The sequence below is a fragment of the Delphinus delphis genome, chromosome 20 (genome assembly GCF_949987515.2).
Source record: "Delphinus delphis chromosome 20, mDelDel1.2, whole genome shotgun sequence".
NCBI lineage: Eukaryota > Metazoa > Chordata > Mammalia > Artiodactyla > Delphinidae > Delphinus > Delphinus delphis.
Window position 1 is genome coordinate 1709934 of NC_082702.1, and position 21419 is coordinate 1731352.

Consider the following 21419-nt stretch of genomic DNA (forward strand, 5'->3'; position numbering starts at 1 on the left):
ATTCGCCAGCCATTTGAGCCCTTTGGTGAGATCTCATGCCCACCCCTTTGATTTGTTCAGGTGTGGACATCACCCACTTTGGACAGAGGACTTGCTTACAGAGGTTTCGCTTGTTTCAGGGTCATTATTGATTGTCTTGTGACATTCTTGACAGATTTTTTCGAGCCTCAATTTTACCCACCCTAGGAACTGCTCACCTTGCTGGTTTTTGCGATAAAGTTATTATTGGGTGTTTTTCTTTGTTTCTTTCTTTTTTATTGAAGTACAGTTGATTTGCAGTGTTGTGTTTATTACTGGTATACAGCAAAGGGATTCAGATATATGTATATTTTTTTCCATATGGTTTATCACAGGATTTAAAATAAACAAATAAATAAATTTAATTATTTTTGTCTGTGTTGGGTCTTCATTGCTGCGCGCGGGCTTTCTCTAGTTGTGGCAAGGGGGGACTACTCTTCATTGTGGTGCACGGGCTTCTCACTGTGGTGGCTTCTCTTGTTGCGGAGCACAGGCTCTAGGCGTGCGGGCTTCAGTATTTGTGGCACATGGGCTCAGTAGTTGTGGCTTGCGAGCTCTAGAGCACAGGTTCGGTAGTTGTGGCGCACAGGCTTAGTTGCTCCGCAGCCTGTGGGATCTTCCTGGACCAGGGCTCGGACACGGGTCCCCTGCATTGGTAGGCAGATTCTTAAACACTGTACTACCAGGGAAGCCCTATCATAGGATATTGAATATGGTTCCCTGTGCTATACAGTAGGACTTTGTTGTTTATTTATTCTGTATAAAAGTTTACATCTGCTACCCCCAAACTCCCACTCCATCCCTCCCCTAGGTCTTATTGTTTAAGCCACCTTTACTCTTGGGTTTCTGTTTACTGTATGCTGTGGGTTGAGAACAGAATTGGGCTCTGCCAGAATAAAAAGTACAGACTTCTGGGGCCCTCAACTTTGTGTGCTCCAAAGGAAACAGCAGGAGGACAAAACACAACTCTAAGTGTAGATTTGGCCTAGTTGCATTGCTGCTTGAGGCCTCCTAGGAAAGTCTGAATGACCCTTGCACCAAGATCTCCTGCCCTGGTTGTGAAGATTATTTGTGGCTCCGCAGTCACTTGGGGCAGTTGGTTTGCAAACAATAGCGTATTTGACAGTACCATGAACTTCGTGGATGTTCCATGGTATTATTGAGAGATAGCTTTCTCCTGATACCCACCTAGGAGCTCTGTGTCCTGAGGAAGAAAAATCATGTAGGTTTATGTCCATGGACATAAAACTTTTAACAAGGCCCAGGCTGGGAACCATATTGTGTACAGAAATTTTGACTGGATTAATAGGGACTGGACTGGTGGAGACTGCCCCAAAGTAGAGTGGATAAACCACTTCCAAAGGGGCCTCTGTGAATATCTGAGTAACTGGCCAGGTGGAAAGAGAGTGTACAGAACTCGGGACCTGCAGACCAGTCCCCGTAGCCAGTTTATTGGCAGAGCAGCAGAGCCAGAGGTTTTATGGATCCCTGTAGCCTCTCTGGGCTGTTTTTCTCAAACAATAATGGCAAAGCAGGAACCTCATGAGGGAGTGAAGGGAGATTCTCTTCTTCAGGGATGGGTCTTTTGTGTCCTAGCCATCATTCTTGGTGACACGAGTGGACATGTTTCCATTATTCCCCCGTTTTGTAGACAAAGAATCAGAGTTGACTCATGTAAGATGTGGGGAGAGGGTCCTGATGATCAGTACAGCTTTGTCAGTTGTTTGATATTCTAGAAGGAATAGCATTTTAACGCTTTATGGGAAAAAGTTTTCCCCAAACAACTTCATTGAGGGATTACTGATGTAGATTAACTGCATTTATATAAAGTGTCCAACATGACATATTTTCACATATGTATAGACATTGAACCCTTCATCAGAGTTGTCAATGAATATTCCCGTTGCCTCAGTAAGGGTTTCAGTGCCCTTCTCTTTTCTTTTCCTTGCATCCCCACCCAAATTGCCATCTATACATAGCCATTAACTCTAAACTCATAAGAAACCATAAACAAATGTTGAACCATTGAAAAGTTTACAAACTTCTGAGCTAACAATCAATTGAACTTAATATTTATACAAAAAATGTGGACCTTATGCATGCATACGAGGGAGAGCTGTAGTTGTCAGGCAGTGTCCTAGAACAAAGCTTGAGCTGCATTTATCTTTTATGGAGCCAGTCATTAAGGAATGGAGGAATTTCAGAAGTGTGTGTTGAAGGATTTCTGGACTTTCCGCAGTGTTAGTGTGGTCACTCCTGTTGACCAGCTGACTTTAAGAAGCTGGGGCATGGAACTGAGGTAGTTGCTGATTGACTGTTGCTTAGGAGCCTGGAGCTGTCACTGATAGGCTGTCTTTCAGGACTCGGGTTGGGGAGCAGTAGTCTTATCACCGATTGGTTAAATTTCAAAAGCTTGTCCCTATCAATGATTTGCTAACTTCCAGAAGCTTAGTTTCTCTCTTGAGGCTGTCGTTGACCCTGCTGATTTTGAGGACACATGTATTCATCAAAAGTTATCTCTTAGAAATGATGATTATTTGTTCATGACTTTGGACTGTGGCCAAGGAACACATTTTCCCTCTCCTGACTATGTAAAGTAAGCACTTTATTTGTTAATATCTGTTTTTAGTCTTCCCTCAGCCAAACCTGAGAGAAACCATAAAGCATTTTCCAAATTAACTGACGGCGTTTTGGAAATCATTGCAAAAAGCGGGATGTACGATGTTTATGTCGTGCTGACGAAGTCAAAGGACTGTGGACAAAATTGTGAAATACAGGACTTGTGCTGTATACATGAAACAGCTGACAACCCTATTCCCAATATGTCCCATGCACCTACTATTGTGGTTGAAACTCCTTAGGTGCTTGTGGTACATTTGTTAGGCCAGTGAATACATACCACAGTACAGCTTCTTTATTCATTTTTACCTTTCTGGCAAGTCTAAACATTGTCTTTACCTTTCCTGCTAAGTAGTTAAGTACCCGTGTTTTCAAGTATGAAAATAAATCACATTTTGGAGATCTACATGCTTCATTTGGGAACTGTATTACCCAGAAGTCACTTCAGTCTGCAGGTACAGTGACTGAGCCAGTGAAGGCTTAGCAAAGTGCTCTTAAGATGCAGTGCACAACAGGTGAGTGGAACTTCCTGCATCCTTTAAGGATGGCATTGTTATGGACTCTGGATTTTTCCCACCTGTATGGGCTTCTAGAGCTCTGGGTCCACGCAGAGGTGACCAAGAGGAAAAGCACAAGAAGAGACGTTACAGAGGTGCCTCTGAGGCCTAGCTGAACCAGGCTCTGCAAGCCATGGCACCCTTGTTTCTGAAACTGAACAGGACCCTGCAGGGCCCTCCTGGGTACAAAAGTCTGTCCCCCTTGTTTCTTTTTTTTTTTAATATTTATTTATTTATTTGGTTGTGTCAGGTCTTAGTTGTGGTGGGTGAACTCCTTAGTTGTGGCATGTGAACTCTTAATTGAGGCATGCATGTGGGATCTAGTTCCCTGTCCAGGGATCGAACTCAGGCCGACCTGTGTTGGGAGCACAGAGTCTTAACCCACTGTGCTACCAGGGAAGTCTCCCTTGTTTCCGGTACATAGAGAAAGACTTTAGTTTCCTAGGCCTTCCCTGAGTTCCAAAGAGCAGATTCAAGTAGTTACTAATTAGAGAGGTGAGAGTGTAGAAAGAAAGGAAAAGCAGTCAAAACCAGTAATGACAGTTGGAACAATAGTTCAGTGATAAAACACTCACAGGAATGCTAGTTCCTTCTGAAAGGTTATAGATAACAATCTGATGCATATCCTTGAGTTGTTTTGCAGAAACAAGACCTCCAGCCAGGTGGAGGATGGTGACTACATGATGACAACAAGCACATAAGCCTGAGACTGGTTGGAAACAGAAAGTTGATGATGAATATTCCTGAAAATCACCCTGTGACCTTACCAGCAACCAATCAGAAGAAAGTAGGTGAGCAGACCCAGGTTCAGTTTGATAACAGACACGAGACATTTTTAAAACTTCTGCTAACTACAACCTTGCAGTTTCAACATTCCCCCCTTTGTAACTATATAGCCATTTCTGACCCTAACCAATCCTTGCTTTATAAGCACCCTTACTTCTTGACAGCTCCAATTATAATTCTTGACAAACAACTTATGGAACTAACTGTGGCCTTCCATTTTTTTGCCTTTATAGGCTTCCTCCATTTGTAGTTCAGGTAACAATTCAAGTGCTTCTCTCACCTACGTTTCCTGGGTGTCCTAACAAGCCCTAAATAAATACCTGATCAATCACGTCTTCATTTCTGAAATTTTGGCTAACACTCAAAACACATAAATGTATTCTGTAATTGACTGTGTTGTCATTAATTCTTACTGTTCATCTCCTTTGACCGGAAGGTCAGACTCATGAGGGCAGGCATCTTTTTCTCTTTTGATCTTGATGCAACCAAAGTAGTGCCTGGAATGGGGTAGGCACTTAATGAATGTTTCTTAAGAGGGAAACTTAAAGAATGTTTCTTAAGGAGAGAATAAATATGATGCTACAGATACCCTGTTTGTTTTTAGCTGTCTGCTCTCTTTACATAGCCCTTCTAGCTGTACTTAAATAAAAAAATTTTAAATAAATAAATAATAGATCACATGTTACAAAGCTATAACCACAAGCTAGCCAAGTTTCCTGTGTAACTACGTGCTCTGCTTTATTCCCTCACTTCTCAGACTTCAGTGTCTCTAGAAACTGCACTGAGAGCCTAACCTTGTTCACATGGTCAAGGGCTATTTTGGCCACTAACTTTGAATAATTAAATAATGATGGATTTCAGCAATTTCCAAATTTCACAAATATTTTTCTGAGATGATATCAACTCTCCATGCATTGTTACTGCAATTGTGGGTAAAATTATATTGTACCCAGCAAGGAACGAGGATCATGTAAACCAATCCTTTATCTCAGGATTCAAATGCCCCCTTTGTAAATAAACTATGACTGGGACCGTAGAGTCACTGTCCAGGGAGAAAATGGCATGTGGTAAGTCACTCTTTTGAGATAGGTAGATCTTAGATTCTAGAAAAGAACTGAATACATATCTAAATGTGGAGTAAGAATTATGTGTCCACCCCTGAATGGGACACCGTCACTGGCTCTACGTTTCTTCTCAGGGAAGCAGAGACACAACACATTGTCCACCTGCTTCTGGCCATCCCACATCCCTCCTCTGTCTTCCCCACCATGGCCCTGTCTGGAAACTTTGCTTTCTTGACCCTGACCTAACACACTGAGACTCATAAATTGAGTCTAAAGCATCAGCCTACATACTTTGGAAGAGCAGTAAGACCGTGTTTATTAGACCCCAACTATGGATGGATGCACTTTGTGGCTGAGTGACAATTTGGTATCATGTGCGCATTTTTTTTTTTAGGTTTGGGAAACATCTGAACTATAACTCTATTATAGTTTATATATATATATATATATATATATATATATATGAATATAACTCTATTATATCTGAGTACCTCTCTCTGAACAGCACAGACTACATTCCACGGAAATCTGGGTGCGTCCCCTTTAAGAAACGTGGTTCTGCGGATATCTGGGTACGTCCCCTTTAAGAAGCGTGAACCCCGCCAGTACTCAGAGCCTTGGGACACTCCTTCCCAGCTACCCTCAGGGTGAGGAGGAACTTTCCCAGAGGTGGGGAGCACCGCCACTTGACAGGTCGTAGAGCGCTGTGAACCACATTACCCTGAAGGCAAAGCGCGGCGCGTAAGGGCCCCTGAACCAATGACGGCTCAGGAGAGAGCCACTTCCGTTCTAGGGGGGCGGTGTCTGGGCGGGCCTTCCGGCGTCGACCGCGGGCGACATTTTTAAACTCGGACCTGTTCGCTGGTGCCCGCTCCGGTACCTTGGGTCGGCACCAGGTGAAGGGAGCCAGGAAGGCGCTGTGTCCGCTGCTCTGAGGAAAGGCTGAGGCTCCGCGTGGGCGCCATCCGGCCTGACTCTGTCTCGGGGCCGGGACGGGCCTCCGTGCCCGGGCCCCACCATTGCCCACAGACTCCGCTGGGACGGCCAAGCGGATGGGTGCGATTCAGGTAAATGCTGCTCCCTCCGGACCCTCAGACAACTGTTCTCATTCTTCAGTATTTTCGTTCTTATCAATGTTCTATAACGAGCATCCTATGTTTGTGTTTTTTTGTTTCCCAAAACCTTGGTTTTCCGAATATTGAAATAAGACGTGCGTGGGGAAAAAAAAAATTGCAGGGAACTTCCATGTTCAGTTGAATAAGCAGCTCTTACTAATACCCGTTCTTTGCTCAAGTCAAGATATGAGATATAAGTAGGACCCCAGAAGCCGCCTATGGGTTCCTTTCATAACAGTTATCCCCATCCCCCAAAAGTTAAGGTATTGTCTGATGTTTCAAGTAAGCATTTCGTTGCTTTTCCTGATAGTTTCAGCTGTGTGGAAAATATTCGACGACTGTAGTTTACCTTCGCTCAGTTATCTTAAAACTCTCTTATGACTGGAATCATATAAGTATTATGATGTGTCACACCCAATATGGTGGGACTTTACCCATTTTTTCATGGCTATCCGTTAATTTTCCTTCTTTTGCAGTGTTCTAATAGTGTGAATACAGTATATGAGTAAAATATCTTTATAAATCCTGCTGTTGAAGGCTTTCTTTGTTTTTTTCTTTTGGCTTGTTTTTGGTCTCCTTTCTGTAATTATAAATATTGCTATGCTGGCCATACCTTCCTTGCTTTCTGGGGTATATAAAGCACACATTTGTTTAGCGTATATGTTAAAATTATTATTGTATTTAAATGGACATTTCCACTTTTTGATCTTGTTTTGCTCCATGTTACTAATTTTAATTTAGTGCTTTGAATGAGATTGTTATACTTAGTCTTAATCTATCCTGTAGTTAGTTGTATTTTTTTTAACATCTTTATTGGAGTATAATTGCTTTACAATGGTGTGTTACTTTCTGCTTTATAACAAAGTGAATCAGCTATATGTACACATATATCCCCATATCTTCTCCCTCTTGCGTCTCCCTCCCACCCTCCCTATCCCATCCCTCTAGGTGGTCACAAAGCACTGAGCTGATCGAGCTGATCTCCCTGTGCTATGCGGCTGCTTCCCACTAGCTATCTGTTTTACATTTGGTAGTGTATATCTGTCAGTGCCACTCTCTCACTTCGTCCCAGCTTACCCTTCCCCCTCCCCGTGTCCTCAAGTCCATTTTCTACATCTGCGTCTTTATTCCTGTCCTGCCCCTACGTTCTTCATAACCTATTTTTTTTAAGATTCCATACATATGTGTTAGCATACGGTATTTGTTTTTCTCTTTCTGACTTCACTCTGTGTGACAGACTCTAGGTCCATCCACCTCACTACAAATAACTCAGTTTCGTTTCTTTTTATGGCTGAGTAATATTCCATTGTATATATGTGCCACATCTTCTTTATCCAGTCATCTGTCGATGGACACTTAGGTTGCTTCCATGTCCTGGCTATTGTCAATAGCGCTGCAGTGAACATTGTGGTATATGACACTTTTTGAATTATGGTTTTCTCAGGGTATATGCCCAGTAGTGGGATTGCTGGGTCGTATGGTAGTTCTATTTTTAGTTTTTTAAAGAACCTCCATACTGTTCTCCATAGTGGCTGTATCAATTTACATCCCCACCAACAGTGCAAGAGGCTTCCCTTTTCTTCACACTCTCTCTACAATTTATTGTTCGTAGATTTTTTGATAATGGCCATTCTGACTGGTGTGAGGTGATACCTTATTGTAGTTTTGATTTGCATTTCTCTAATGATTAGTGATGCCGTAGTTGTATTTTTATACACATCATGCATTAGGTAAACTTACAGTTTTACAGTATGCAGCCACTTAGAGGGTTTCTGCTTTTGCAGTGATTGTACTCTGTTAATAGTATTTATTTTACTGTTACGTCATCATCCTCTGCTGGTATTGGAAGAGAAAATGATTAAGACATCTGGTTAAAATACTTGTTTTAAGGGGGACAAAATGAATCCTTTTAAGGATAAAAAGTTATAATGCTGGGAATCCTTATCAAGATGTTTAGAACCAAAGAAATTTCCATGTTTTTATAATGAGGTTGGAATAGAGGTCAGGTCTCATATGTTGTTTCCTTTGTCTTAAGTTTAAGGAGTCATCTTTGACAGCCACTTATCTCAAACTGCTGGAGGCCAAGCACTTTTACTCTGATGCCAGCAACAACCCCTTTATCACAGATTAATTTTCTGGTGCCATTTTCTTCTTGTAACTCTCTCTCTCTCTCTTTTTTTTTTAGGCCACACTGTGCAGCTAGCAGGATCTTAGTTCCCAGACCAGGGATTGAAATCGAACCCATGGCAGTGAAAGCACCAAGTTTTAGCCACTGAACCACCAGGGAATTCTGAGATTCATTTTCACTGTGAAGTCAACAAATGGTGGTTCCCTTCTCTACTGCAGGAGAAAAAAGCAGGTAGGAAATTACAGAAAATCTGTCTGAATATTTATGAAAGAAAAATGATATATAAATAACATGGATAAAAATTTAAAATTTGTATTCTTGAATTCTGTTATATAATGTTATAATAATTTTCTTGAGTTTTATTATTTCTTTTATATACAGCAGGTTCTTATTAGTTATTTATTTTATACATACTAGTGTGTATATGTCAATCCCAATCTCCCAATTCATTCCCCGCACCCCAACATCCCCCCTTGGTGTCCATACATTTGTTCTCTACATCTGTGTGTCTATTTCTGCCCTGCAGACCAGTTCATCTGTACTATTTTTCTAGGTTCCACATATATGTGTTAACATACAATATTTGTTTTTCTATTTCTGACTTACTTCACTCTGTATAACAGTCTCTAGATCCATCCACGTCTCTACAAATGACCCAATTTCGTTCCTTTTTATGGCTGAGTAATATTCCATTGTATATATGTACCACATCTTTATCCAGTCATCGGTCGATGGGCATTTAGGTTGTTTCCATGACCTGGCTCTTGTAAATAGTGCTGCAGTGAACTTTGGGGTGCATGCGTCATTTATTTATTTATTTATGGCTATGTTGGGTCTTCGTTGCTGTGCGTGGCTTTCTCTGGTTGCGGCAAGAAGGGGCTACTCTTCATTGTAGTGCGTGGGCTTCTCGTTGCAGTTCCTTGTTGTGGAGCATGGGCTTTAGGCATGTGGGCTTCAGTAGTTGTGGCTCTTGGGCTCAGTAGTTGTGGCTTGTGGGCTCTACAGTGCAGGCTTAGTAGTTGTGATGCACAGGCTTAGTTGCTCTGCAGCGTGTGGAATCTTCCCAGACCCGGGCTTGAACCCTTGTCCCCTGCATTGGCAGGCAGATTCTTAACTACTGTGCCACCAGGGAAGTCCCTGCATGAGTCTTTTTGATTTACAATTTTCTCTGGGTATATGCCCAGTAGTGGATTGCTGGGTCATATGGTAATTCTATTTTTAGCTTTTTAAGGAACCTCCATACTCTTTGTCATATGGCTGTATCAATTTACATTCCCACCAACAGTGAAAGACAGTTCCCTTTTCTCCACACCCTCTCTAGCATTTGTTGTTTGCAGATTTTCTTATGATGCCCATTCTAACTGGTGTGAGATGACACCTCATTGCAGTTTTGATTTGCATTTCTCTAATAATTAGTGATGTTGAGTGACTTTTCATGTGCTTCTTCGTCATCTGTATGTCTTTGGAGAAATGTCTAATTAGGTCTTCTGCCCATTTTTGGATTGGGTTGTATGTTTTTTTAATATTGAGCTGCATGATCTGTTTACATATTTTGGAGATTAATCCTTTGTCCGTTGATTCATTTGCAAGTATTTTCTCCCATTCTGAGGGCTGTCTTTTCGTCTTGTTTGTGGTTTCCTTTGCTTTGCAAAAGCTTTTAACCTTTATTAGGTCCCATTTGTTTATTTTTGTTTTTATTTCCATTACTCTAGGAGGTGGATCAAAAAAGATCTTGCTGTGATTTATGTCAAAGAGTGTTCTTCCTATATTTTCCTCTGAGAGTTTTATAGTGTCCAGTCTTACATTTAGGTCTCTAATCCATTTTGAGTTTATTTTTGTGTATGGTGTTAGGGAGTGTTCTAATTTCATTCTCTACATGTAGCTGTCCAGTTTTCCCAGCACCACTTATTGAAGAGACTGTCTTTTCTCCATTGTATATCCTTGCCTCTTTTGTCATAGATTAGTTGACCATAGGTGCTTGAGTTTTTCTCTGGGCTTTCTGTCCTGTTCCATTGATCTATATTTCTGTTCTTGTGTCAGTACCATATTGTTTTGATTACTGTAGCTTTGTAGTATAGTCTAAAGACAGGGAGTCTGATTCCTCCAGTGCCATTTTATTCCCTCAACACTGCTTTTGCTATTCGGGGTCTTTTGTGTCTCCATACAGATTTTAAGATTTTTTTGTTCTAGTTCTGTAAAAAATGCCACTGGTAATTTGATAGAGATTGCATTGAATCTGTAAATTGCTTTGGGTAGTATAGTCATTTTCACAATATTGATTCTTCCAATCCAAGAACATGGTATATCTCTCCATCTGTGTAATCTTTGTTTTCTTTCATCAGTGTATTACAGTTTCTGAGTACAGGTCTTTTACCTCCTTGGTACATTTATTCCTAGGTATTTTATTCTTTTTTGTTACAATGGTGAATGGGATTATTTCCTTAATTTCTCTTTCTGATCTTTCATTGTTAGTGTATAGGAATGCAAGAGACTTTTATGCATTAATTTTGTATCCTGCAACTTTACCAAATTCATTGATGAGCTCTAGTAGTTTTCTGGTGGCATCTTTAGGATTCTCTATGTATAGTATCATGTCATCTGCAAACAGTGACACTTTTACTTCTTCTTTTCCAATTTGTATTCCTTTTATTTTTTCTTCTCTGATTGCCATGGCTACTACTTCAAGAATTATGTTGAATAATAGTGGCAAGAATGGACATCCTTGTCTTGTTCCTGATCTTACAAGAAATGCTTTCAGTTTTCCACCATTGAGAATGATGTTTGCTGTGGGTTTATTGTATATGACCTTTATTATGTTGAGGTAGGTTCCCTCGATGCCCACTTTCTGGAGAGTTTTTATCATGTAAATGAATGTTGAATTTTGTCAGAAGCTTTTTCTGCATCTATTGAGATGATCATATGGCTTTTATTCTTCAATTAAAATTTTTATTTATTTATTTATTTTATTTATTTTTGGCTGCATTGGGTCTTTGTTGCAGTGTGTGGACTCCTCAGTGTGGCAGCTTCTCTTGTTGTGGAGCACAAGCTCTAGGCATGCAGGCTTCATTAGTTGTGGCACCTGGGCTCAGTAGTTGTGGTGCACAGGCTTAGTTGCTCCACGGCATGTGGGATTATCCCAGAGCAGGGCCCAAACCTGTGTCCCCTGCATTGGCAGGTGGATTCTTAACCACTGTACCACCAGGGAAGTCCCTTAGTAGTCTCTTACGATGCTTTGTATTTCTGTGGTGTCTGTTGTAACTTCTCATTTTTCATTTCTAATTTTATTGATTTGAGTCCTCTCCCTCTTTTTCTTGATGAGTCTGGCTAAAGGTTTATCAGTTTTGTTTATCTTCTCAAAGAACCAGCTTTTAGTTTTATTGATCTTTGCTATTGTTTTCTTTGTTTCTATTTCATTTATTTCTGCTCTTATCTTTATGATTTCTTTCCTTCTACTAACTTTGAGTTTTGTTTGTTCTTCTTTCTCTAGTTCCTTTAAGTCTAAGTTTAGATTATTTGAGATTTTTCTTGTTTCTTGAGGTAGGCTTGTATTGCTATAAACTTCCCTCTTAGAACTGCTTTTGCTGTATCCCATAGGTTTTGGATAGTTGTGTTTTCATTGTCATTTGTCTCTAGATATTTTTTGATTTCTTCAGTGATCTCTTGGTTATTTAGTAACATACTGTTTAGCCTCTGTGTGTGTTTTTTACCTTTTTCCCCTGTAATTGATTTCTAATCTCATAGCATTGTGGTTGGAAAAGATCCTTAATATGATTTCAATTTTCTTAAATTTACTGAGGCTTGATTTGTGACCCAGGATGTGATCTATCCTGGAGAATGTTCTGTGTGCACTTGAGAAGAAAGTGTAATCTGCTGTTTTTGGATGGAATGTTCTATAAATATCAATTAAATCTATCTGGCCTACTGCATCATTTAAAGCTTGTGTTTCTTTATTAATTTTCTTTCTGGATGATCTGTCCATTAATGTAAGTGAGGTCTTAAAGTCCCCCATCATTATTGTGTTACTGTCAATTTCCTCTTTTATGGCTGTTAGCATTTGCCTTATGTATTGAGGTGCTCCTATGTTGGGTGCATATATATTTATAATTGTTATATCTTCTTCTTGGATTGATCCCTTTGTCATTATGTAGTGTCCTTCCTAGTCTCTTGTAACATTCTTTATCTTAAAGTCTATTTTATCTGATATGAGTATTGCTACTCCAGCTGTCTTTTGATTTCCATTTGCATAGAATATCTTTTTCCATCCCCTCACTTTCAGTCTTATGTGTCCCTAAGTCTTACCCCTTAAGTGGGTCTCTTGTAGACAGCATGTATATGGGTCTTGTTTTTGTATCCATTCAGTGAGCCTGTGTCTTTTGGTTGGAGCATTTAATCCATTCACGTTTAAGGTAATTACCGATATGGATGTTCCTGTCACAATTTTCTTAATTGTTTTGGGTTTGTTTTTGTAGGTCCTTTTCTTCTCTTGTGTTTCCCACTTAGAGAAGTTCCTTTAGCATTTGTTATAGAGCTGGTTTTGTGATGCTGAATTCTCTTAGCTTTTGCTGGTCTGTAAAGGTTTTGATTTCTCCGTCAAATCTGAATGAGATCCTGAATGAGATTAATCTTCGTGTAGGTTCTTTTCATCACTTTAAATATATCATGCCACTCCCTTCTGGCTTGTAGAATTTCTGCTGAGAAATCAGCTTTTAACCTTATGGGAGTTCCCTTGTATGTTATTTGTCATTTTTCCCTTGCTGCTTTCAATAATTTTTCTTTGTCTTTCATTTTTGTTAGTTTGATTACTATGTGTCTCAGCATGTTACTCCTTGGGTTTGTTCTGCCTGGGACTCTCTGTGATTCCCGGACTTGGGTGGCTATTTCCTTTCCCATGTTAGGGAAGTTTTCAACTATAATCTCTTCAAATAGTTTCTCAGGTCCGTTGTCTCTCTCTTCTGCTTCTGGGACCTGTATAATACGAATGCTGTTGCATTTAACTTTGTCCCAGAGGTCTCTTAGGCTGTCTTCTTTTCTTTTCATTCTTTTTTCTTTGTTCTGCAGCAGTGAATTCCACCATTCTGTCTTCCAGGTGAGTTCTGCCTCAGTTATTCTGGTATTGATTCCTTCTAGTATATTTTTCGTTTTGGTTATTGTATTATTCATCTCTGTTTGTTTGTTCTTTAATTCTTCTAGGTCTTTTTAAACATTTTTTGCATCTTCTTGATCTTTGCCTCCATTCTTTTTCCGAGTTTTGCCTATCTCCACTTCATTTAGTAGTTTTTCTGGGATTTTATCTTGTTTCTTCATCTGGTACATAGTCATCTGCCTTTTCATTTTGTTTGTTTTTCTGTGAACGTGGTTTTCATTCCACAGGCTGCAGCAATGTAGTTTTTCTTGCTTCTGCTGTCTGCCCTCTGGTGGATGAGGCTATCTAAGAGGCTTTTGCAAGCTTCCTGATGGGAGGGACTGGTGGTGGGTAGAGCTGGGTGTTGTTCTGGTGGGCAGAGCTCAGTAAAACTTTAATTGTTTTGTCTGCTGATGGGTGGGGCTGAGTTCCCTCCCTGTTGGTTGTTTGGCCTGAGGCGACGCAGCACTGGAGGCTACAGCCTCTTTGATGGGGCTAACTGTGGACTCTGGGAGGACTCTTGCCAAGTACTTCCCAGAGCTTCTGCTGCCGCTATTCTTGTCCCTGTGGTGAGCCACAGCCATATTCTGCATCTGCAGGATACCTTCCAACACTAGCTGGTAGGTCTGGTTCAGTCTCCTATGGAGTCACTACTCCTTCCCCTTGGGTCCTGATGTGCACACTACTTTGTGTATGCCCTCCAAGCTTGGAGTATATGTTTCCCCCAGTCCTGTCGAAGTCCTGTAGTCAAATCCTGCTAGCCTTCAAAGTCTGTTTCTCTGGGAATTCCTCCTCCTGTTGCCAGACCCCAAGGTTGGAACCCTGACTTGGGGCTCAGAACCTTCACTCCAGTGGGTGGACTCCTGTACTATAAGTGTTCTCCAGTTTGTGAGTCACCCATCCAGTAGTTATGGAATTTGATTTTATTGTGATTACACCTCTCCTACTCTCTCATTGTGGTTTCTGCTTTGTCTTTGGATGTGGGGTATCTTTTTTCCTGAGTTCCAGTGTCTTCCTGTCAATGATCGTTCAGTAGTAAGTTGTAATTCCAGTGTGCTCACAAAAGGCAGTGAACACACATCCTTCTACTCTGCCATCTTGAACCAGTTTCCATAATGTTATAATAATTTCTAATCAGAACTTAGTATATGGATTATGTAAGCTGAAATTTTATATAAAGCAATAATTTATAAGATAACAAAGTGGCCTCCCTGGTGGTGCAGTTGTTGAGAGTCCACCTGCCAATGCAGGGGACACGGGTTTGTGTCCTGGTCCGGGAAGACCCCACATGCCACAGAGTGGCTGGGCCCGTGAGCCATGGCCGCTGAGCCTACGTGTCTGGAGCCTGTGCTCCACAACGGGAGAGGCCACAACAGTGAGAGGCCCGCATACTGCAAAAACAACAACAACAACAACAACAACAAAACAAAAAGATAACCAAGTAAAATTGGAAAAGGAAGTATAATATACGAACTTCTGATCAGATGTGAGGGCCAACTACAAGCTACAAGAAGAGAAAAATATATTATTAGCAAGGGAGAAATAGAAGAGGGAATCAAATGGAAGTGTCAGAAACAGACCTGTATGTAAAATGAGACTTAATTTTGATATTTGTGACTTAGGACTATAATAGTGTTTTATGACATGCCAACACCATTTCCTTGCCAACACGATCCCTTATTCTTCTGGGCTCACTGGGCTCCAGTCATACTAGCTTTGTAAATGCTGCTCAAAGACACCAGGCATGACTCTGATAGAGTGGCTTTGTACTTGTTTGTCCCACTTTTGGAAGGCCTTTTCTCAAGATGTCCACATGACCTTATGGTACAACTGTAACATTTTCTGCCCTCTTTTATGCTTTAGTTTCCTCTTGAGCATTTGTCTTCATCTGAAATATTAAATGGTTCACTCATTAACCTTTTTTGTCTATGTTGCTGATGGGAATTAATATTACATGGCCCTACTCTTCCCACAGGTTCCACATTCAGCAGAACCACTTATGGACCCTGCACTGGTGAGTGTCAGGTGTCCTAGAAGTCTTTTGCTGCCACTCTTCCTGGACTTGGTGTCTGGGGACCCTAAGCCCAGGTTTCCAAGTCCAGGCCAGAGGTTATATGGACAGATTCCCATTTTTGGCAGCCAGTGGACTGAGATGTGAAAGGTTGTCTTAGGTATAGCAGGTAATATGTATAAATGTTTGAGGATGAGATTGAGATGGGAGTGTTTTAGGACTTGTAGGTCTTTGTTAACAGCTGGTAAGAACAGAGAGCAAGGGGGCCAGAGTTAGACCTAGAATGGTAGACTGAGAAGAGGTTTCTGTTCTGAGAATGATGGAAGACATGGAATTTTTGGAACAGAGAGGGAAAGTGATGTGACTTAGGTTTTAAGAGGCTACTCCTGGCTGCAGAGTGCACAAGAGACTGGGGGAGAGAAAGAAAAGGAGATAATGAAGGAGGCTATTGCAGTCATCCAGATGCACATTAGTTCTTGCTGGACCAAAGTGGTGCATGAGGAGGTAGGAGAAATACTTGGCTTCTGGATTTGCTTTTAAAGTAGGGGCTGATCAGATTTTCTAATGTGGAGGGCTCACGGATAACTCCAAGTTTTTTTTCCCTTTGCATCTGGAAGGGTGGCAGTGCCATCAACTGAGATGGGGAAGTCAGTGGTAGCAGTCCTTTTCTGTGAGAATATTAGGAATTGGGTTTTGGCTGTTTTGATTCTCAGATGTTCCAGTGACTCCAAGTATAGGAGACAAGGGGACGGCTGAATGTGCAGATCTAGAGTGCTGGCGGAGGCTTCAGGATGCCATTAGGGGACAAGGGAAGATAAGGGGGCTGTCACAAAGACAGATAAGAAGAGTGGTCATCAGTGGGAAGGTGGGGGGCGGGAGGGAAAGTCCATCAGGTGGCTCAGGTTTTTATGGGGGAGTGCCTATGAAATTGATTAATTGATGCAGAGGGAAAGCAGAATGTAGGTGAAGTGAAAGTAAAGTCAGGCTGGTGGTTATTTTTCTTCCTGTGCACTCACTAGGCTTTTGTGGTGGAACTTGGGTAGTTTCTGACAGAATGTCAGATGAGTTTACCTAAGGTGTGTCAAGTGGGTGTGGATTTTGAATGGGTGTTATATGGACAGAGATTGCAACTGGTGAAGATACATAATGTGCAATACAGAGGTGGAACATGAACAGGCGTATTTAGATTTGCATGTTTTGACTGAGGTTAAAGTCAGGAACAAGGCCTGGTGGGGAAGCCTTCAGAACAGACCGGTGGAGAGTTGGGGTATGGTGGGATCCTGTTGCATTGGCAGGAACTTTCTGATGCCATGTGCAGGACGGTATGTGAGGAGGCAGGAGACATGCCAGTTTTGTGGGCTGGGTGGTGGTGATGGGGATCAGATGTATGAGGAGTTAGCCAGTGAGTATGCATGTGGGGAAGGTGTGTGACCAAATTGTCCCAGAGCCCTCATACCAGGAGTTTAAGAGAGAATGATGAGCCCAAGTTTGTTTGTGTCTGGGAGACATGATCCTGGGGACTCTCAGGCTGTTGTCTTTCAGGAGAGGGAGGGAGACATGCATACCAGGCCCACAGCTTAGATGGCATCTGTCTGCCCACCTACCTACCTGTTGTTGCTGAGAGTTGTACCTAGTGCTCAAGGAAGTATGAAGAGTCATTAGGTACCAGTGCCCTCTAAGTTAGGGAGCTGGGGAGGAAGATGAACCGAGTGAGTATGGGTTAGGGGCACTTATGGGGTCCTGGGGAGAGAGGCTGCTTATGGAGACATCTGTCCCTGTCATCACAGGGCTCTGTGACCTTTGAGGACGTGGCTGTATACTTTTCCCAGGAGGAATGGAAGCTTCTTGATGAGGCCCAGAGATTCCTGTACCACGATGTCATGCTGGAGACCTTTGCACTTGCTGCGTCATTAGGTAAGGCCCTCACACCTCTCCCAGCATCCCAGGCAGGTTTCCGCCTTTCCCCATTTTTCCAAAAGCAAGCCTGTTTTTTTCACAGCTAGACAGTGGGCACATCTATATTACTGCTTCCCTCTCATCTGTGTTGTTGGTGCCAAGGCTGAGTGAATGTGTATACGATCTCCTTTCAGGAGTATCCCCAATACCAGCGGCTCTGAAGTTTTTTCAGTGAAGTTTTTCTGGGTCATAAGACTTGGAATTAGTTCAATGGGTTCCATTAGTCTCAGCCACTCCCTGCTAAGTTGACTCCATAGACCCTTGCACCTCTGTGCTCCAGGCTCTGCCACCTTCCAGCTGACATTTCTTGGGGCTTTACCATTCCAGGAATTGTTGGGACTTAATGTGGTCAGTATTTGTGGGGTCTTCTTGACTGTTTCTGTGAGACCCTCATCTCAAAAATTCTTTTTGTTACATATGTTTTTCCTGAGGTTGTTTTGGGATTGGTTGCACCTCGGGCCAGTACCAACTGTTCACCTGTCGTGTCTTTCTCTTAGGACTTTCATCTTCTAGGTACCATGTTGTCCAGCTGGAGCTGAGAGGAGAACCCTGGGTACATGACAGAGTGGACATGACTCCAGACAGAGCAAGAGGGGCTCAAATATGGCCTGGCCCTGGTAATTAGCATTGGGGGAGGAAGTGACATCATGGTTTGATTCACATCATATCAGGAACATGTCCCATACCCAACACTGTTTTGGTGTCAAGGCCAGTGACTGTGTACCTCATTTCTGTTTCTCCTCCATCCTTGACACTTGCCTCCTGTGATTTTTCCTCTGACTTCCAACCCAGAATTATCCCTCACCTCTCTGTCTTCCACTCCTAATTGTTCCTCTCCATCCTCCCTCTGCTGTGCTTTCCACTATTCACCTACACTTAATGTTTCATGAGGTCTGCACCTCTCCTCAAAATAGTCCTTGAACGCCAGCTACTTAGTGAAAATCAGATTTTCCTGGACCTGGATACAGCTTTCCACATAGCACACACATGTCACCAGCGCCAAGGTCCTAGTGAAAACTGTTCCTGGAGGAATGAGTTGTGGACCCCTAGCTCCTTTATGCATTCCATCGCATCCTTCTGTCATTTGCCTGGTGAGTGCTCCCTGTCCTGTGATGTGTAGAGGGTCAGTACTGTACAGCAAGACTTGCCTAGCCTCCCTGCAACTTCTTGTCTTGAAAACAGTCCCATAGATTTATTCCTTTCTATGTCAGACAAACATTTGTGATGGGGCTGCCTCCTTATACCAAAATCCTATGTCAAGTTTACCCGTATTTCTCTGCTTTCAGGGTGTTGGTATATAGCAGAGAACAAGCAGACACCTTCTGAGCAGAATGTTTCTGTAGAAGTGCCACAAATAAATACTTCAGAGGCAGACCTGTCCACCCTGAAGTCCTATCCCTGGCAGACGTGCTGCCTGTCCTTAGAAGGTGGTTTGCATCTAGCTGAGGACCTTGGCACAAACCCTGGCCAGAAACTCTGTGGGGCACGTGTGCAGTTTCACCAGCACACTGGAGAGGAACTCTTTAGAAGAGACGTGGGTAAGACCTTTATGAAGAGCCACACCGTCCATGCATCCAAGAAGTCTTTCACATTCCAGGAGTCTGGGAAGGATTTCCCTTGTAGCTCTGGCCTTCTCCAGCACCAGGTCACTCCACAAAAGGACACCGAGTTTGTAGAGGCCTTTCACAATGGAGAAAAGCGTTACAAGTGCAGTGAATGTGGGAAAGCTTTCTGCCGTAAATACAGGCTTGCTCAGCACCAGAGAGTCCACACTGGAGAAAGACCTTATGAATGCAGTGAATGTGGGAAAGTCTTTAGATGCAACTCCAACCTTGTTATACATAGAAGAATTCACACTGGGGAAAGGCCTTATGAGTGTAGAGAATGTGGGAAGTTCTTTAGACAAAACGCCCAACTTATTGTTCACCAGAGAATTCACACTGGAGCCAAACCTTACGAGTGCAGTGAATGTGGGAAAACCTTCATTACTAAAAGCAAACTTATTCAGCACCAGAGAGTCCACACTGGAGAGAGACCTTATGAATGTGGAGAATGCAGAAAAGCCTTCACCTATAAACGCATGCTTGTTCAGCATCAGAGAGTCCACACTGGAGAGAGGCCTTATGAGTGCAGTGAATGTGGGAAAGTCTTTAGGTACATCGCCAGCCTCATTAAACATAGAAGAATTCACACTGGGGAAAGGCCTTATGAGTGTAGTGAATGTGGGAAGTCCTTTAGGCAAAGGGCCCACCTTCAGGTCCACCAGAGAATTCACACTGGAGCAAAGACTTACAAGTGCAGTGAATGTGGGAAATGTTTTAGCCAAAACTCTATTCTCACTACGCACCAGAGAGTTCACACTGGCGAAAGGCCTTATAAGTGCAGTGAATGTGGAAAGTGTTTTAGCCAAAGCTCTACTCTTATTAAGCACCAGAGTTCACATTGGAGAAAAACCATATGAGGAGAATTCTGAATGAGGAGAATTCTTTGGCCAAAGCATCCAGCTTACTCAACACCGAAAAGCTCACACCCCAGAAAGGCCTCATCAGTGCAGCAGATGTGGAAAAGTTTTCTGTCAAAGGTCTGCTCTGACTGAGCACTAGAAACTTCACAGCTCAGATAGACCCTATGAGTACAGCAAATGTAGGAAAGCTTTCAGCCAAAGGTCTTACCTTATTTGATACCAGAAAGTTCATCTAGAGAAGGGCCTTCAAATGAGATGAGAGCAGTGAATGAGTTGTCTCCTTAGTTAATACATCATACTGAATAGACTCTCTGAGGAAGTCATCAACTGGAAGTTGAATGCCATACATCTGAACAGCCCTCGTGTGCAGATTGCCTATGAGTACTGGCTTCATAGGAAGCTTTTCAGGAGCTATACTCTACTTTCTAACCTGTGCAAGCCCCTTGCTGGACTCAATATCACTGTAAGTTTTTTACCTCTCCCAAGTGGCAGATCCCAATACTGGGCATCAGTCATCGCATTGTGATCAGGGTAGGTAGACCTTTGTGCTGTCCTGTTCTCTGGAGGGAAGCATGAATAGCCTGAGCACTTGGGTGTTGTCATGCTCTTCTGTCAAGGACAGGACCTAAGCAGCTTTGACCACTGTGACCCAATGTGGGTTCCCTTGGCAGCTTACAGTTTACTTTCCTTGGTGGTATTGTCTTATGTCATGCTCACGATGGATGTTTCTAGCTCCAGATCACCCTGTTTGGGAACTATCTGCCTCCATTTGCTCTACTCTGTGAAAAAATAAAGACTATAGTTTAAGCCACGTCTTTTGTGGGTGTTCCAATCTTTGTATTCTTCAATAAGGATAGTATCATGGCGGAGAATGGTTTTCACTCCAGTTTTGATCTAATTTGAATTGTTGTCCAAAGCCTCCTGGGGTAGACTACAGGGCTCTGGGACTAATGTGACCTGGATGTTAGAATTTTTGGTGGGTCCCGAGGTCACCCTGAGATGAGGACAGTTTTATGAACCACGAGTGTTTTTTGGAGCTGCATAAGTTCTCTTTTTTCACATGGGATGTCAGATCATGACCCCAGTACTGTTCAAGAGAAGAAGTTCTCTAGGTCCAGCTGGAAAAGAGCCATGTGCCATAATGTCCATAACATGGTAGGCTGGTTTTGCTGAGCGTTAGATTACAGACATCAGATGGGAACCATATTTGGTACAGAAACAGGGAATTTAATAGGGAGTGAGTGACTAGCAAACAAAAAGAGATGAACCTATTCTAAAATTGCATCCATGAATGTTCCCTTGACTGTGGCTGTTTAAGATAATGTTTTTGCAAAAATTCTCAGGAGATACAGAGCGGTTTCTCTCCTGAGGTCCCAGTCAGTGTCAGGCTAAATAATGTAAAGGTTTTGAGATCCCGTAGCATCTTCAGATTGTTTATCTCAAGGCCATTGGTGCATAGCAAAGATAATGGGTAATAAAAGTGGAAATCGTGTAGTCCAGGCATGTGGTTTTTAGGACGCAGGCAGTTCCTGGATAACTCACGTGGAAACACCTTTCATTGCTCACCAGTCTTCACCGC

General features: G+C 42.3%; 1 protein-coding gene across 1 annotated transcript; it reads left to right on the forward strand.

Moving 5' to 3' along the window:
* The first annotated feature begins 5916 nt into the window (after nt 1-5916).
* LOC132415960 (zinc finger protein 773-like) lies at nt 5917-20646 on the forward strand. Its single transcript, XM_059999169.1, has 6 exons — nt 5917-6111; nt 8345-8518; nt 15385-15423; nt 17208-17334; nt 17874-17993; nt 18663-20646. The coding sequence occupies exons 3-6, from the start codon at nt 15409-15411 to the stop codon at nt 19835-19837; spliced, it is 1437 nt and encodes a 478-aa protein (XP_059855152.1). The 5' UTR covers nt 5917-6111; nt 8345-8518; nt 15385-15408; the 3' UTR covers nt 19838-20646.
* Nucleotides 20647-21419: the final 773 nt, after the last annotated feature.

Excerpts from the sequence above, each read along its gene's own strand:
- LOC132415960 (XM_059999169.1), top strand. Across the intron at positions 17,335-17,873 it reads TGCACTTGCTGCGTCATTAG|GACTTTCATCTTCTAGGTAC; the intron begins GTAAGGCCCTCA and ends TCTTTCTCTTAG. Across the intron at positions 17,994-18,662 it reads TCAAATATGGCCTGGCCCTG|GGTGTTGGTATATAGCAGAG; the intron begins GTAATTAGCATT and ends CTCTGCTTTCAG.